General features: G+C 29.0%; 2 protein-coding genes across 2 annotated transcripts; one reads left to right on the forward strand and one right to left on the reverse strand.

The window, feature by feature from the left end:
* Window positions 1-577: 577 nt before the first annotated feature.
* On the forward strand, window positions 578-2,595 carry LOC129911791 (fumarylacetoacetase). Its single transcript, XM_055989728.1, has 5 exons — window positions 578-785; window positions 1,254-1,337; window positions 1,395-1,528; window positions 1,592-2,193; window positions 2,251-2,595. The coding sequence occupies exons 1-5, from the start codon at window positions 702-704 to the stop codon at window positions 2,589-2,591; spliced, it is 1,245 nt and encodes a 414-aa protein (XP_055845703.1). The 5' UTR covers window positions 578-701; the 3' UTR covers window positions 2,592-2,595.
* A 4,538-nt stretch (window positions 2,596-7,133) lies between these two features.
* On the reverse strand, window positions 7,134-17,154 carry LOC129911452 (uncharacterized). Its single transcript, XM_055989263.1, has 3 exons — window positions 16,905-17,154; window positions 11,239-11,378; window positions 7,134-8,857 (listed from the first exon to the last, which is right to left on the reverse strand). Exons 1-3 carry the CDS (start codon window positions 17,144-17,146, stop codon window positions 8,508-8,510), a joined length of 732 nt encoding a protein of 243 aa, XP_055845238.1. The 5' UTR covers window positions 17,147-17,154; the 3' UTR covers window positions 7,134-8,507.

Here is a 17,154-nt window from a genome sequence, read left to right on the forward strand (position 1 = left end):
TTACGATTTTTTTAAATGACCTTATTTTCAAAAATAAAAAAACAAAAAAAGATAAAGAACCAAAACTTTTTTTTCGAAAATTTAGGATGTCACCTTTTAAATCCTCTTCAAAATGAACAAACGAAAAAATGCAAAAACAAAAAATTAATGGTTGATTTTTCAGAAAACACGAGTAAAGAGTAACATTTAAAAAAACTGAAAGTGAATTATTTTTGGATATATTTTAAATCTAAAGAAGCGTGTAACCACACGTAAAATAAATTAAAATCAAAATAAGACAAAAATGGTCGGTGGCCACTTTATATCGTTACATTTGTTTCATAAAATTTAAAAGGTAACCCTATTTCCAGTTTTAAATGAAGAGAGTAACTAACCGGTATACAGCTTGATGATACCAACAAAAATCCCATGTATTGACATTGCTGACAAACAACATTAACTTTATGTTTATTTTTTTCACTGATAAAACAAGTTCTCTGATTTCAAGAAATCAAGAAAAATTTTTATCGTCTCTCTTCGTTTCATTTTGGTAAGAGTAACTTTGAACTGAACACTTTAATCTCAGCCACATGCTTGTTATTAGTTCTCCAGTGACTGTCAGTGTGATCAGTGTTTCATCGGTCTTAGCTTATTTACTTTTCACGCTATCTATATTTAATGAGAAAAATATTATAAACAAAAGTAATAAATTATTCGATAAAATGAGTTCATTTGTTGCTATTCCTGAGGGAAGTGATTTTCCAATTGAAAATTTACCTTATGGTGTTTTTTCAACTGTTCAAAATGTAAGTTACCTCCTGTAATCATATAAAACAGAGATTTTGGGACTTGGAAGAACTTTGTAGAACTTTGTTTTTCTTATATGGTAATTTAATTTGTGGATTCCAATATTCAAATCAGAAAATCTAGTTTTACCGCTTTTACAAGAATTCGATGGATGTTCTATATTTTTTTGTTTTACTTAGGTATACAGAGATTGCTGTTTCAACGTTTAATTAAAACTGGAATTAATTTACTTTATAGTTTTTCTTAATTATTTTGGAATGTTTTCTTATCTCAGACAGTGGCGGGGAAATGGTTATTTTATAGGGTGTATCTCAAAGAAATATTTTTCATAGCCACCTTTGAATTTTTTGGGGTTCTAAGTTATTTGATGATCGAGTCTCGAAAATTGTGTTCGTTTGTAATTCTTAGTTTTTCGTTCTGGTTTCCGATTCCACTATCCTAATGTCTTCAAATTTAATGTTTTACAGCCCCAGAAAAGAATTGCTGTTGCAATTGGTGACTCCGTTCTCGATCTTCATGCAGTATCTGGGTTATATCCACCAGGAGTTCAGGTACAAATTCTTCATTAAAAACCTTCGACAGACCTGAACTATTTTACTTTCTTTAAGGCTGCTCTAAAATCTGACTCCTTAAATCTTCTCATGAGTCTTGGTCATGAAGCTTGGACTTTAGTTAGATATACAACTCGGGAATTGCTATTGAAAAACTCTCGTTTGCATGAAAATCCAGATCTTCAAGCTGTGTAAGTTCAAAAATCACAATTTAAGACCTCAAAAAATTGTACTATCAATATTTTCCATTAAAGTGCTCTAATACCTCAATCTGAGATCGAACTTCATTTGCCAGCCCAAATTGGTGACTACACAGATTTCTACTCTTCCATTCATCATGCAACAAATGTCGGTATAATGTTCAGGGGAAAAGACAACGCCTTGATGCCCAATTGGAAGTACCTTCCAGTTGGTTATCATGGTCGAGCAAGTTCGATTGTTGTATCGGGTACACCAATTCGTCGTCCACTCGGTCAGACCGTTCCAGTTGATGGACAACCTCCAGTCTTTGGGCCATGTAGAACTTTGGATTTCGAATTGGAAATGGCATTCTTTATTGGAGGACCTGAAAATAAATTAGGCGAACGAATTGCCATTGAAGATGCCTGGAAACATGTTTTCGGTTTCACTTTGATGAATGATTGGAGTGCTAGGGATATCCAAAAATGGGAATATATTCCACTTGGACCATTTACATCGAAGAATCTTGGTACCACAATATCACCTTGGATAGTTCCAGTGGCAGCACTGGAACCATTTTTAGTTGATAACTTCCCACAAGATGTAGATGTGTTTCCATATTTGAGGCAGTTGCAGAAGTTTAATTTCGATATTAATCTTGAAGTTGCAATTAAACGTAAGTTTTAAATTTTTAATCACTTGCATTTAAAAAAAAATTTAATACATATTTTAGCTGAAAATGAGCCAGAAACTACAATTTGTCGATCAAATTACAAGAATCTCTACTGGACTCCACTCCAGCAGATTACCCATCACACTGTAACTGGTTGTAATATTCGTCCGGGAGATTTGATGGCTTCGGGAACTATTAGTGGTGAAACTGAAGATTCATATGGATCGATGTTGGAACTCAGTTGGAAAGGTACAAAGACTGTTAATTTGAATGGTGGAAGTACAAGGAAATTCATTCAAGACGGTGATGAAGTTGTGATACGTGGATTTTGTCAGAAGAATGGTGTGAGAATTGGTTTTGGTGAATGTAAAGGAAAAGTTTTACCTGCTATTCCATTATAAATTTGTATTTAAATATGAAAATAAATGATAATAGGAAAATTTATATAAACATTTCTTTTTGCTGGAGCTGAGGTTTTTTTTAAGTAAGATTCTTTTGAAGGGTTACGAGTATGTGCAAGTTAAATTTGATTTCCCGAATGACAATTTTGACCATTTATGCATATTGGGATATTTGGACAACAAAGGTCATAATATCAGTACGTTCTGCAATAAGAGAGATAGGCAAGTTTAGGATTCGTAAAAGTTGAAATCAGACAATGTCATTAAAATTATTACACCTTTTTCCCACTAATTGAACACAACAAACTATTTTGAAAATAAATCATGGAAAATTAACAAGACTATGAGAATGGCGACTGTGACCAAGTCCAATATCAGATTCGAATTTCAAAGTGGTAGCAATGACCAGCAATGATAAATTCTACAACCAAAGTTTTTTTCAGCAAAGGGATGAAGTCCACAACTTTTGGTTAACTAATTTGGACCGTTAACGCTTTGGGCCGAAAAAAAGAAACTTAATTAAACGGGTTCTTATTTCGAAAAAAAAAAATTAAAACAAAAAATATTAATATACACAAATAAACTATTATACATAAATACTTCTTCTTTTATTATTTGTGCCAAAAACTCACTTCTCAATTCTTGTACCACTTCGTTCAACCGTCAATCTTGTTCGGTGCGGGGAACTAAGTCCACTGAGGTAGTTAGTTCCCACTCAGTGGGAACGAAACCCACTTTAGTAAAGTGGAGTAAGTTCCCATGCTAGGTGGGAATCTAATTCCCAAAAAAACGTGTGGTTTTCGTTCCCTCTGAATGTTAACTTAATTCCCATTTGAAAAAGAAGAAGTAAGATAAGAAGAAAAAGAGTCGCGAGTTTTTAATTTGACCTTTTACAGAATCTGGAAAATCAGCAGTTCATTTCGAAATCCAGTTTTCAAGAAACTGAAAAGAGTGTAACACTCACGGAACTAACCCAATTGGATGTTAGTTTTAGTTCCATTTAATTTGGAATTAACATCCACGGGACAAGGCACAGTTTACTTAAAAAAGTGTTGTTATTGGCGCCTTCCTGGCGATTTTACATACCCTTAGCGGAGCAACGAAGTTACATGAGCGGAACAAAGAACCCTAAAAGGGATTTAAAATACTGAGAACGCGTAAAGCGAGCCGGGCAAGGTTTCAGTTAGTTAAAAAGACCCCGACATTGGCGACTTTAAATATCCTAAGTGGACCGCTCACGCAAGTTCCTTCCTCTGCTTAGGTAATGTTAGATCGCCAGGCAGACGCAAATGTTTGTATGTTAGTGATGTGTTATAATTTGGCAAACGCGAAGCGGAAAAACATTTGCTAACATGCGAATCTATTTAATTTGTACAAGCCAAACGCGAAGCGGAAAAAAATTTTGCCCAGGGGAGAATCAATTTTGAGGTGTGAAAATAAAAATTCGCGCGAATTTTTATTTTCACACCTCAAAATTGATTCTCCCCTGGGCAAAATTTTTTTCCGCTTCGCGTTTGGCTTGTACAAATTAAATAGATTCTCATGTGAGCAAAAGTTTTTCCAATTCACCGTGTTATCAACTTAAAAAGAATACATATCAAAAATATTTTCGAAAAGACTTTCACTTTCCATGATCTTTTTTTGTCACGATGCTATTTCGACTAACCATTAAGTTTGCCAACTTCTTTTTTGTTTTTCAAAATCTTATAATTGTGCTTTGCATTGGACTAGGTACTACCGACAAAAATAAATCAAGACCGGTTCTACTATTGCATCAGCAGTGGTCATATTAACTTGTCTCTTCAGGTACTTATACGCAAATATAAAAAAAAAATACATGTGGGAAATGAGTACCGAAATTCTTCTTTTGGGACTTATGTCTCAGTAGTGAGGGACATACCTAAGTCCCGAATTAGATTCTAGTAAAGTGGGACATAAATTCCGAAAAAAAATCGGGACTTATGCCCCTGCTCGATTTTTTTTACTAAAAAGTACTTATACGAAAAATCACGCTTATTTGATTACTTTCGTTTTTCGTTAAAAAATCGTTGTTGAAAATAAATTCTCTTTTGATTTTTTTGAGTGTGTACTAGGTTCCCATTAGGGAGTGGAATTCAAACCCACCTTGAATGGGAAAGAAAACCACTTCACTAAAGTGGATTTCGTTCCCACTCAATGAGAACGAAGTCCCTCAGTGGACTTAGTTCCCGTGGACTTAGTTCCCTGCACCATCTTGTTCTCATTAGTTTTTAACCTATGCAAAAATACTTTAAATTAGATTACACTTAACTGAATTTTCATTTTTGTTCTGCACATTTCTTCTTAACTTCTTAAAAACCCTCTATTACGCATTGAGTACTAACCACAAATCTTTGCCGCCGGGTACAAAGGGGTTAAGTCATAAAATTGCACTTTTCGGGTTTTGATAAAATAAGAATAAGCTCTTTTTTTCTTTTAGTTTGTATCAAGAACATAAATTAAGAGATATTCTTAATTATAAAAATAAGAGAATCAATGCTCAAAAATCGATTCATCTTCAATCGCAATTTCTGACAAACTATCATTTATGACTTAACCCCTTTGTACCCGGCGGCAAAGAAATGTTCTTAGACTTTTTTGAGCCTAGATAAAACCCTCTCTCCCAACGACCTCAATGGTCGTTTGCTCTCAATTATTCCCCACTCTCAAGCAAGTGCAAGTCGAAGTCATCATAACATTTGCTGACCGCTTGCGATGGTATCACTTGCAGTTGCAGGAATTGCCATATTCAGTCAAAACTCTTCAATTTTCAAAAGTGAAAACTAAATATTTTGAATCTAATGAAACTTCTCGCGAATGCGGTTAAATAAACCTTCAGAATTACTTTAAATGTTTAATTAAAAACGGCGAAAGCTTGGTGAGAGACTTTTTTAAGTTTTATCAATGCTAGGATGGAGATGTTAGCAGTTTTTCTCCAAAACGCTATTTTGACCTACTTCTTGAGCTTGATCTTTTGAATAGTTTTTGGAGCTATGTATAAGGGAGCAGTGGTTCTATTTTTTTTTTTTTTTTGATACAAAGCTATGTATGTACGTGGTCAGCTTTCGGGGACCAAATGTCTTGTTGGTTGGTTGGATATTACGAAAATATGGCACGTTTTCAAGCTTTTGAAAAGTTTCTAAATCTCCATAGTTTGTAACAAAACAAAAATCAACGAGAATTCTGTCAAAGTCAAAGTAAACATATCAAAACTAAACTTAAAACAACAAAAAACATTGCAAAAAAATCTCCCAAATCAAAAAATAAAAACTAAAATAAATCAAAAACATCATAAAAAATTTCTTTGGGACAAAAAAAAATGTTCGGGAAAGTAAAATGCTATAGGAAAAATCTTTAAAATCTCTAAATGATCTAGTACAAGTAGGAATTTCGTTTGTCGAGCTGCGTTGTATGAAACGAAAACAATAATGAAATATAAATAGGTTCCAAACGGTACGTTTAATGAATGAACCTCGTTTTCACCGGATAACTACCTACAACAAGGAACTAGACTTTGAAAAAGATAAATTGCTAGATGAGTTCCATCTGAAAAAAATTTAACTAGGTAATTTTAAGAAGGAATTTTAAAGTGAACACAAGAAAACCTGATTTTTAAGGAGATTTTAATTTCAAAAAAGTTTTTGCGGTATACAGATTGTTCTAGTGAACGACATAGATGCTAGCTAAACTTCGGTAATGATTACCAAATTTTTGAACTCAGGGTAGCATTATGAAAAAAATAGGTGTGCTAAACTTGGGCAAAAGCAATTTGGGATATAAACATATTATTGGATTATTGGAAAAAACGTTGAACTGTATCTCATATTCGTATCATGACTAGAATTTCCTCAAAATTCTTTGACGACTGGAAATAAATAAAATAAAACACATAATTTTTTTTTCAGGGGGCTAAGTAATAACATTTAAACATTTTAATACACACACATATTATATATATTTTTACGTTTTGTTTTGTTTTTATACTTAGTTTGCTTTTTTGTTTTTTTGTAAGAATAATAATAATTAAAAGCAAATAACTTGAGATATTATTTTGCTTCCGCACAATATTGCCGCACAGTTATTACATTGTTTTCGTTCAAGAATTATTTGTTTTTGTTGTTGTTAAAAGTAATAGGTAATCAAATAACATTTAAGAATATGTTTTATAATTATTAAGATTTTTTGTTTTGGTTTTTTTTTATTAAATTTATTTATATATGATATGATAAATATTTATATACGCGTCACAAAAAATTTAAAGATTAAATATTGACATAAGATAAAGTAACAACTTGCATTTGTAATTTATTAATGAGTCTGTCTGTAAAGGATGTTCACTTTGAAAAGTCACGATATGGTTTCTCAAGCCAATCTCAATGACTTTAAACAGATTTTTTTAACAAACTGTTACTTAAATTGTTTTTTTTTTTATTTATTTTTTAATCTTAATTTTTTGTTTTTTATGTGACATTTATTTTAATTATTGTCAGTCACAGCGAAGATTTCAGATCTAGTTCATTCTGATTTTGTTTTTTTTTTTTTTTATTTAAGTTTTACTATTACCTTTTCGATAGCAATATCTTAAAGTTAAGTTTACTTATTTCTAATGTGATATATTAATGTCTTCCAAAAAAGCCAATGTTCTTTTTTGTTGTTGTTTGTATTAATATTAATGTCTTCCAACAGTATATTAGATCTTAACATATAAACATTATTGAATTGATTATTTTTTGTTTGTTTTAACTATAAATTGTATGTATAAATATTTTTTTTTTTGTTTTTAATTATTTATATATAATTTTTTTATAATGTTTTTAATGAAGATAAAATATTTTTTTAACTGAACATATTGTTTTTAAATTGATATGCTGATTCTATCAATCAAAAACAATACTTTAATTCCATTTATAAATCTTGTGATTCTACTATTAAAATAGTAGACTGTCACAGTTTTGCTTTGAATATCAGACACACGGTGGGCATCGAGTCGGGAATGTGTAATATCAATGGACAGTAGATTTGGGTACATATATATTTGTAAATCCAATTGGGGTTAATTTTTAGTGAGCTTAAGAAAGGTAATTTTGTCAGAAAAAACAACCTAACTCTCGAAATTTGATAGTATAATTTGTTTTACCATTAAACTTACTGCGATAACATTGACTTCTGTGGAGCAAAACCAAGAAACGACCTTCTCAAAGCCTCTGTTATCGAAAGGAGTTTAAGTGCGTTAGATAAAGAGAGAGAAACCAATTGAAGTTACAATATATACTGCGGTTGTTCAGCAGAATTTTCAACTCAAGTGACACCTAGTGGCAGCTAGTCAAAGTAGGTCGTGACAGTCGACGTTTTAATAATTTTTTTTTTTCAACGTTATAAACCTTTTCGTTTTTTTTTTGTATTATTATATCTAAGGATTTGTACTAAGCCAGTGGCTTAGTACATGGAAGCCCTTTAGTGATTTGTTGTATTATCATTTTTTTATGGAAAATGTTAAAAATCAAACTGAAAAACTACTTCAAAACTAATAATTTTTTGTTTGTATTACAATTATTTGTGTTTTATACATTTAAATGTTTGTTGTTTGTTTGTGATTTAACATCTTTTTTTTTTAAATTAATTATACAAATTAATTGATTCTCATAGGGATTTATTTAACAATAATATTTATAATAATAAAAAAATATAATAAAACAAAACAAATTATACATGATTTGTCACCAAAAAAATCTTTAAAATTTGAAAATAACATAAACACAATTAACATTTTTTTTACAAAATTCTTCCATCCCAAAACAAATGTTTAACTTTAAATTAAAATTTAATTTATTTTTAATACATCAAATAATATTTAATGATTAACAATATAAATTAGGAAGTTTTTTTGCTTTTTGTTTTTTAAAAAAATGGTGACAAATCACAATTGCACAATGACCCACCATCATTTGTTTTACATAGGGACACACAGAGGGCGTCCCAATCCGGTGTTGTTGCTCCGGCTGTGGCAGCAGGATTGATGGAGTTTGCCGAAACGGAAAAGTCAGTGTTCTTTGATGGATCTCCTGATGGAATACTTTTATTTGGCATCATATCTTCTGTTGTCCAATCTCTTAGCGGTTGAATTTTATTACAAAGACTACAACCGGCCAGAGTTTCGGAATTATTTATACAGAATGTTTGACACACTTGATTGCGATCTTGTATGGAGCGAGGTGATACAATAGTCGAACATGTGCAGACATTTCCACCTGAAATGGAAAATAAAAATTTATTAATGAAGAAAATACACATGCATTTTAGACAGCAAAAAACTTTTTACTATACAGATTTAATAACTTGATCGAAAGCGTGAAAGCCTGTTTTGAAGACAACAAACTCACGGGTTCCAAATATAAAAAAATGAGCAGCAGATGTTTTGTACTTATCAAATGCAGCATAAATACGACTTTTAAATATGATATTTAAGTTAAAGAACTCACTTACCAGCAATCAATTTTTAATTGGTCTCAAAAACTGCCCAAAAACTAATAAAGAAGTTTGAATTCATGATTCGGAGAAGAATTTCATAAATATCTACGCCAAAAGTTCTCAAATATATTCCACCAAAAATTTCACCGTAATTTAAGAAATTTGTGAAAGGAGATCGCTAAGACCCGTTTGCTGAATCGAAACTTAAGCATTTAAGTTCTACATCCTTACAATCCTTATGTGACAGCTTACGCAGAGGAAAAAGTAGGGAATAAGAGTTTATGTTCAACATAAATTATTTAAATTTCTATTCAGCAAATGGCATTTAAGATTTATTGAGGTTTAAAAAAAATTCTTTTCAAGTTCAGAAAATTATAAATTCAATTCAATTTAGTTTATTGGAAATTATAAAAGCAAGGAAGAATCTGCTTAGCTTAGAATTAACGATTTCGAGATGCAGGGTACACTTGTGCACAATCAGAAGTTCAAAAATGAATACAACCTCTCAAATTTTTCTGATTTAATACTTTTTAAAATGTTCTTAACCAATTCCAATATGAAAAAAAATCTGTAAGTTTTGAAAAAGTTGGGGAGTGAAATTTCATAAAATTATTAAATAAAAACTTCATATGGTTTTTCGGAAAACCGAAAAAATAGCTTTGTGACCGGCTTTAAAATAAATGCTCCAAGTCATGAATGATTAAAGCGTGTTTTCCTGTACTGAATTCAAAATCGCACCATTTCCCTCAAAAAAGTATTTTCTCATGTGAAAATAAAAATAGGCTTTCTTGATTCATTATTTTAATGGTGAATGAAACGTAAATGCCAAATTTTATTTGCGTTCCATTATTTTTTAATAGTTTTTTGCTTATATTTTACTTGAACTAAAACAATAGTTATTCATCTTTTCATAAAAATATGACGAATATTTTTTTAAGATTGCCCATCAACCATTTTCCAAAGAATAATAATATATTTTTAACATAAAACAAAACTATAATGGATTCCATAGTTATAAATGTACCAAATTCAAATGTGACCAGACTAAAATCCAGCTTTCAAATAAAAAAAGAATCATCCTAATCGGTTAACCCCAGACAAAAGTTCTCCTTTTTTTGAAGTCGGTAAAAAAATCTTTTAAATTTTAGGAGCAAGTATACGTATGAATACGTTCTGAATATATTTTACTATTTCATTTTTAACTAATTCAAAACAGGGTTGTAAAAAAATTTTTTTACTTTACTACTTTACATTTACTACGGATAAAAAAATATTTATTCCCAATAAAAGTATTTGCTTTCAAAAAGATATGTTTTATTTGAAATTACCTAAAATATTTTAACAATATTTACATTAACTTAATAAAAAACAAATATTTTGCATTAAATTTTTTTTGCAAATATACAAAATTTTCTGCATCGAAAATAAAATCAATGACTTTTTGTGGTTTCCTACTTTAAAGCAATATCAATCAAAGCAATTTTACTATTTGTCTTTGAAACAATCGCTTTTCAGCTTCAATTTGATATTTTTTTTTTATTTTTCTTCTGCGTACAGCGCTGTATCAGAATTCTTTGTCGCCAATTATTTTATAAACAAAATTCAACGCACCTTATTGGCTAACCTTTTTAAATTTGAGTTTTTGGTGAACAAATTCTAGAGTACGGCCATTCCGAAGTAGCGGAGAAAACATATTGACCTTGTTTTCAGTTTATTTCGTTGAAGAAGCAAGCTTTTTTCTTGAAACTTGGTAGGTCTTAAGGGTTCATGATAAAGTTGATGTTCTAGAAATTTCACGAAAAACAAATTAAACGTAGCCAAATTATACACAGATAAAGCGATAAAGAAGAAGACGAGTACAAGTCTTCTCCGTTACCGTATTTGTCTGTTAATAACAGTTTAGCTATTTTGAATTAGCTTTTCTTGAAACTTCTAGAACTTCAACTTTATCATGAGCCCTTAAGACCCACCAAGTTTCAAGAAAAAACAACAAGATAAACTGGATAATAAGCGTGAAAATGTCTTAAAAATGCAATTGGAATGGCCGAGTAATAAAAATTGTATGCAAATGGCATTGAATTCTTAATTTTAGTATGAAAATTGTATCCTTTCTTTTTTAATCCATGCATTTAGATATTAAAATAAAAGAATGAATTCTTACCCAGTTTCAATGCGCAAAGATCTTCACATATCACATCTTTATTGGGACTGAGAAGAACTTCTGCGTTCGATTTTTGAACACTGACTGGAACCGTTACAGATGTACAATAGGGGGCACATGGTCCACCCCCCAATGCAGCTCTATAATTTTAAGAGAAAATATTTGTTATTAGTTTGGTACAATTTTAAAATATATGAATAAAAAACATTTGATTGATCCTTTTTGTCCTTAAAGTTCTTTACAATAATTGTTTTTGTATTCATGTTTACTTCTTTATCAGTTAAATTTTTAATAAATTTCTTTTAACGCATATTTTTAGACTCCATGTAGTTTACTTGTACTGTGCTTTTAATATTTTAACTCTTTAACTTCATAGACAAAAATATTGATACACCCCAAACAAACTGATGTTGTCTTCATTAAAGTACAATAGACAAAATATCATTACATTTTTTGTTCTGTCAAGTAAGGCCTTTATTAAATTTATTTTCATAGGATACGTTTACATGCTAGACCTCATAAATTGACAAAAATAAAACCAGGAAGTCAAAATCAGTAACGTAGATAGAGAAAAAGTGCAAAAAAAAATAATATTCGAATACATGATTGCAAAAACTCGACAGTAATTTATGTTACGGAAATAGGTAGGTTTATATGTAAGCTTCATTTTATGTCCTGACGTAAATTTACACCATCAGAAGGATTTTTTTTCTAACAATACATATTTAAAGGACCAACGAAAAACTACCAAAAGAAATAAAGTAAAAAAAAGTGTATAAGGTTCTGAGGTTTTCCGATTCGAATGTCCTTGCAATCATTGATTTATTGACAACTGCGTGGAAAAAAAATTAAAAAAATAAAGTCGAAAGGACTCGATAAAATGTTCATGTGCATTTCATTTTTTTTTTAATTTTTATATATTTAAGTATGTATGTAGCAGTTTATATTCTCTGTTATAGAATGTCATCTTGTGGCAAAAGAAGGACATTACTTACTTATGTGTATAAATGTTCTCATGTTTATATGTATTATGCGCCGTTCTCCTCCTAACATATACGTACTTTGAATAAGAGATGCATTTAAATATTTAATGGATTTTTAATGTCGAACAAAATGAACATTATATTTTCAAATGACGATTATTGTTTACGCTCCAGCCAGGTGCTTCAATGTTAAAATGCATTTAATAAAATAAAAAAAAAACCTTTTTTTAGTGCGAACTTCCTTCAAATTCCTTGTTCACAAATATATATGATAATGGACTTTCTCTAGTGATTTGAATTTTTCCAACAAATACTTTATAGCATTATGCAATTTTTTGTCCCGCGTTAAGTGAGTGTGATAAAAAAAAATGAATAAAATGTAGCAATTTGGACTTTTGTCTACCACGAACTAAACACAAATTCTTTAGTTTGTAGCAAGTAAAAAACATTCCATTAGCAAGAGATGAAATAATATTTTCAAGTAAAATTTCCTGGTATTTGATTTAAATTTTAAAATTTTTGGAAGGCTTTTATAACGTTTATTTAATGCATTTTTGGAAAATTTATTTTTTATTTTTTATTTAAGTTATAAAAAAGCCTTTGAATAAAGGAATTGGAAAGGAAAGGAAAACTCTATTTTTAGTGAAATCTATAAGTCGTACACAATATTGAATAAACCATAAACCTAGTGCAATTTTCTCTTAAAAATACTTTTTTAATTTTTATTTATTTTAATTTAACTAGTTTTTTTTTAATTTTGACTTTCCAGAAAACTCAATGATATTTGAAAACGGTTTTTAAAATAAAAATAGATAAAAATACAGATTAAGATTAAAAAAGTATTATCTTTTTAAAAATGTTGTATGTTTGTATAGGGCAAGTTCAGGATTCGTAAAAAAAATCGAACTAGAGATAACAATTTTCCATGACATAACGATGATGGAGAATGCCAAAAAAGTGGGTCCGGCAATTCTGTCTGTCTGTCTGTCCGTCTGTGTGTACCTCGAGCTACAGCCTAAACTAATGGAGCGATTTCCTTCAAAATTGGTAGTTACCAGTTTTGGGTAATTCCCTAGAGGACAAATTGAAATTTTTTTTGGACCAAAACTAACGGTACCTGTCATATAACGGAAATAGAAAAGTTAAATTTTTTTCAAAAACGGCTCTAACTCTGATTAAAATTTTTGTGTATAGTGAAGCACATAAAAACTTCCTTTGAAAATAAAAAAAATATTTTTTGTACCGTTATTAACGGTACCTGCCATAGAACGGTTTTTTTGATTTATGAATTTCTCGTAGACGACAAAACAGATTTTGACCAAAATTTTTATACAGAAACGTTTAAATATTCATTTTTTGAAAAAAAATTAAATTTTTCAAAAAACACATTTTTGGATTTTCAAAAAAATATTTCCAAATTTTTTTTTGAAAAATCAATTTTTTGGAAACGGGTTGGTAAAAAAATTTGAAATTCCGTTTTTATGTGTGAATTAATTATTTCTTTAAAATGGCATACCAACTTTTATTTTTAAAAATGTTAGAATGTTAGGGTCTAACGATTTTCGAAAATTTTTTTCTAAAAATTCCTTTTTATACAAGAAATAAAATGGCATACTTAGTTTTTTGTAAAAGATCATTTAAAACGGTATTTAATTATTTATTAAAACAGATTTTATTTTTTTTGCACCACTAATGAAATTCCGTGAAAATATCAAATTTTAAATTTACCCTTGTTTTAACATTAAAGTAACTTTTACCATAAGAGCAAGTACGTGCGACCCCAGTCGTGCAATTTATTTTAAAGGTACCTAGATTTGTTTGTAATAAACCAAATGCATTTTTTGGAACTAGTATTTCTGTAGTTTCGGCAAATGTTGGTTAGCAAAAAGTTATTAATACCGAATTTACCATCACATTTAATACAATTCGACTGGACTGGTTTGAACTAATTTCACAGAGAACTTTTTACACAAACGTAGTAAAAAGTAAAAGCGAATTCCGTGGATTTCAATTTTCTCAAAAAGTGAAGGAAATTTACCCAACTACTTATCGCATTTGAATTAAAATTAGAAAACCTGGTTTTTTTTAGTTCTTTTTTTTAATAACAGATTGACAGAAAATTTACCATATCAATTTTGATTTTAAAAGAAAATACAAGAATATCTTAAATCTAAGCTTGAAAAATACGATTTTATTTATGTTTTTGTGTAATTTCTTTTTTTATGAATCCCTCCCAAAAATTAAAAAAAATAGTTTTTTTCTGTCACTATAACTTTTGAATGACACCGGTCACATTTTTTTTCAATTTTAGAAGATAATGAATATGAAATGTTTGTTGTTTATTCTCGTGACGATAGAAAAAAATATTCCTAGAGCTTAACATTTTTTTTCTGTTACGTTTTTTTGCAATTAAATAGCAACTTATATATTAAAATGTACTCCTTCAAATAAATAGGAATATTTTTCAAAAAAGAGTATCGTGTTTTGGCTATAAGACTGTTTATATTTTGTTTTTTTTTTAATTTGAAGATATTCAGAATGTTATACCTTGAAACTATGAAATTAAGAAAAAAATAGTTAACTTACACATTAATAAATTATATCTAATAGTTTTTCGGTGAAAAAAAAAAACACATTTTTCACCAAAAAAAAAATTGGAAACTGATTTTTTATTTTTTTTTAAATTTGTAAATAAAGCAAAAACTTTGAAAATTAGAAAATTGGTTTCTATTGAAACAAATAAAATTTGCCCAACCATTCAAAATCATTGATTCTGTGGCTTTGTTAGTTCATTAAAAAAAAAAACTATTTCGTTAAATACTTCTATTCGGAATAATACTTAGGTCTGGTTGATAGTAGTACAACAAAATTGACCCTAGTATTAATAATAATTGAAAAAGTTATAAGATTATTCATCTAATGAATAACTTATTAAAATATCATTTTATATGATTCAACTTATACATATGTATATTTACGAGTTTTAGAAAATAAAAAAAAAAACAATCGATTTATATATGTATTTAACTAAAATTTGAGAACAAATATGAATAAATATATTTTTTTATTTTTTCAAAAGATCCAAGGAAGTTTAAATTTTATTAGATTTTGTTAAAATTTGAAATAAAATTATTAGTAGGAAAAAAATGACTAATTTTGATTTTGACTAACATTTTGTAAATTATTGCTAAAAAAAAATATATTTAAAATCATTTAGTTTAAGTTTAAATATGGAATCAATCCGATCCAAAATATAATTTTTTATAAAGTCCACAAATAAAAAAAAACAAAAACTACAAAGTTTTTGATATTGTGGAAGAATTTAGTTAATAATTATGAAAATTCCACAAAATATTTTTTGCTCTAATTTTTATAAAAAAAAATTGTTTTTTTTTTTTTTTTTTGTTAAAATCTTAGTGTATTTGAAATTGAGAATTGATACAAGATAATAATTATATTGTTCATAATTATTAAATAAAAGCAATTGAAATCATAAGATATTTATCTTAAGTATAAGAAAGCAACTTTTGAAATCTCTAAGTTCCATAAAATATTCAACTGTTGCCTGTCTTTATGCTAATGAATTGAAATAGAACTCAGTAATATCTACATATAATGGTTGAATAAATTTGGAATATCTTGTTTACTTTGACATCTGTGCCAGCAGTTTACTTTGGCAACATGAATCCAAGAAGTTACTGCAACATTGTTTTCATTAATATCTTGATGGATAGTTTTTAGTATATTACTTTGAAAGAACTAATCTTTCAACTATTTCTAAATTTTTGTAAAATAAAATTTCAATTTTGTTAAGTAATAATTTTGATTTTTCAATAATAAAAATAAATTCCAGATTATCAAGAATGTAAAAACAAGTATAATTAAAAAACAATTTAATTGCATTTCTTAAAAAAAATATTATCCTTCGACGAAAAAATTCAAATAAAAAATATTGAAATAAATTTTTCTTTCTATCTTATTCTTAAACTTTTAAGTACTACGTAATAGTGAAAAAATCGTTTCAAGGTTAAAATAGTATTTTAAAAACAGAAAAAAACCTAAATCTACCACCATCAAAACACCTAGAAAACAAGTCTTTATGTTGCACACATAAAAACCTATCAGTGTCTTAATACCAACGTTATAGATATTCCTCATGGAGGTGTTGAAGATTTTTTTTACTGATTTTCGTCAAACCGAACAAGAAGACAAAAACATAGCTAAGGTATGCCGGTGAAATACTTAAGAGGGAAAAGTTGCACACAAACAAGAGCAGACTACTTCGCGATGTAAAATTTTATGGTATTCACGTCTGTCGTAGTATAAATAAAAAATAAAATGGCGACAAAAGGACATTTACTTGGCGCAATTTACTATTCTCAAAGTTAATATTTTTTTAATTTGAAACACTATAAAAACACAAAACACTTATTTCAAAGTCCAGCAAGAATTTTTAACTCTTTGCACACTTTTTTTTAATCAAGAAATATTCCTTAAAAAATACTTAAGTTCAAAAATATTTCCAAAGTCAGTTCATAAAATATTTGCACAAAACAAAATTTACAACAAGATTTTTTAAACATTTTTGTAAAAATTCCAAACTATGTATATTTCACTATAAGGACATTGTTAAGGATTTTCTGTTCTTTTAATTTTATTTTCAGAATTCTGAAGACAACTCACCCGCAGAGCTGTACACACACCAAACTCCAATCCTGAACTACGCTGAGTGGACCACGTTCAACAGCTAATGAAGGAAATTCTCGAGCTACTCTAATTCCGGCCGTTCCTTCAAAATCCTTCAGCTGCGCATCTGTGGCAAAATTATCCAACAGTGACGTCACATTCCTCAGTACTCCTGGGGCAGATTGTGCGCAATTCAATACACCACTAACCAATAGCAATATCCTTACCACCACTTTCATGGCAAGTC

This window comes from Episyrphus balteatus, chromosome 2 (assembly GCF_945859705.1).
Source record: "Episyrphus balteatus chromosome 2, idEpiBalt1.1, whole genome shotgun sequence".
Taxonomy (NCBI): domain Eukaryota; kingdom Metazoa; phylum Arthropoda; class Insecta; order Diptera; family Syrphidae; genus Episyrphus; species Episyrphus balteatus.

What these genes read in the sequence shown, in the direction of transcription:
- LOC129911791 (XM_055989728.1), top strand. Translation starts at nt 702, where the DNA reads ATGAGTTCATTTGTTGCTATTCCTGAGGGAAGTGATTTTCCAATTGAA. An exon ending in AATCCAGATCTTCAAGCTGT is followed by an intron (nt 1,529 to 1,591) that starts GTAAGTTCAAAA and finishes TTTCCATTAAAG; the next exon opens with TGCTCTAATACCTCAATCTG. An exon ending in TCTTGAAGTTGCAATTAAAC is followed by an intron (nt 2,194 to 2,250) that starts GTAAGTTTTAAA and finishes TACATATTTTAG; the next exon opens with CTGAAAATGAGCCAGAAACT.
- LOC129911452 (XM_055989263.1), bottom strand. Translation starts at nt 17,146, where the DNA reads ATGAAAGTGGTGGTAAGGATATTGCTATTGGTTAGTGGTGTATTGAAT. An exon ending in GTGTGTGTACAGCTCTGCGG is followed by an intron (nt 11,379 to 16,904) that starts GTGAGTTGTCTT and finishes TTAAAATTATAG; the next exon opens with AGCTGCATTGGGGGGTGGAC. An exon ending in TCTTTGCGCATTGAAACTGG is followed by an intron (nt 8,858 to 11,238) that starts GTAAGAATTCAT and finishes TTTCCATTTCAG; the next exon opens with GTGGAAATGTCTGCACATGT.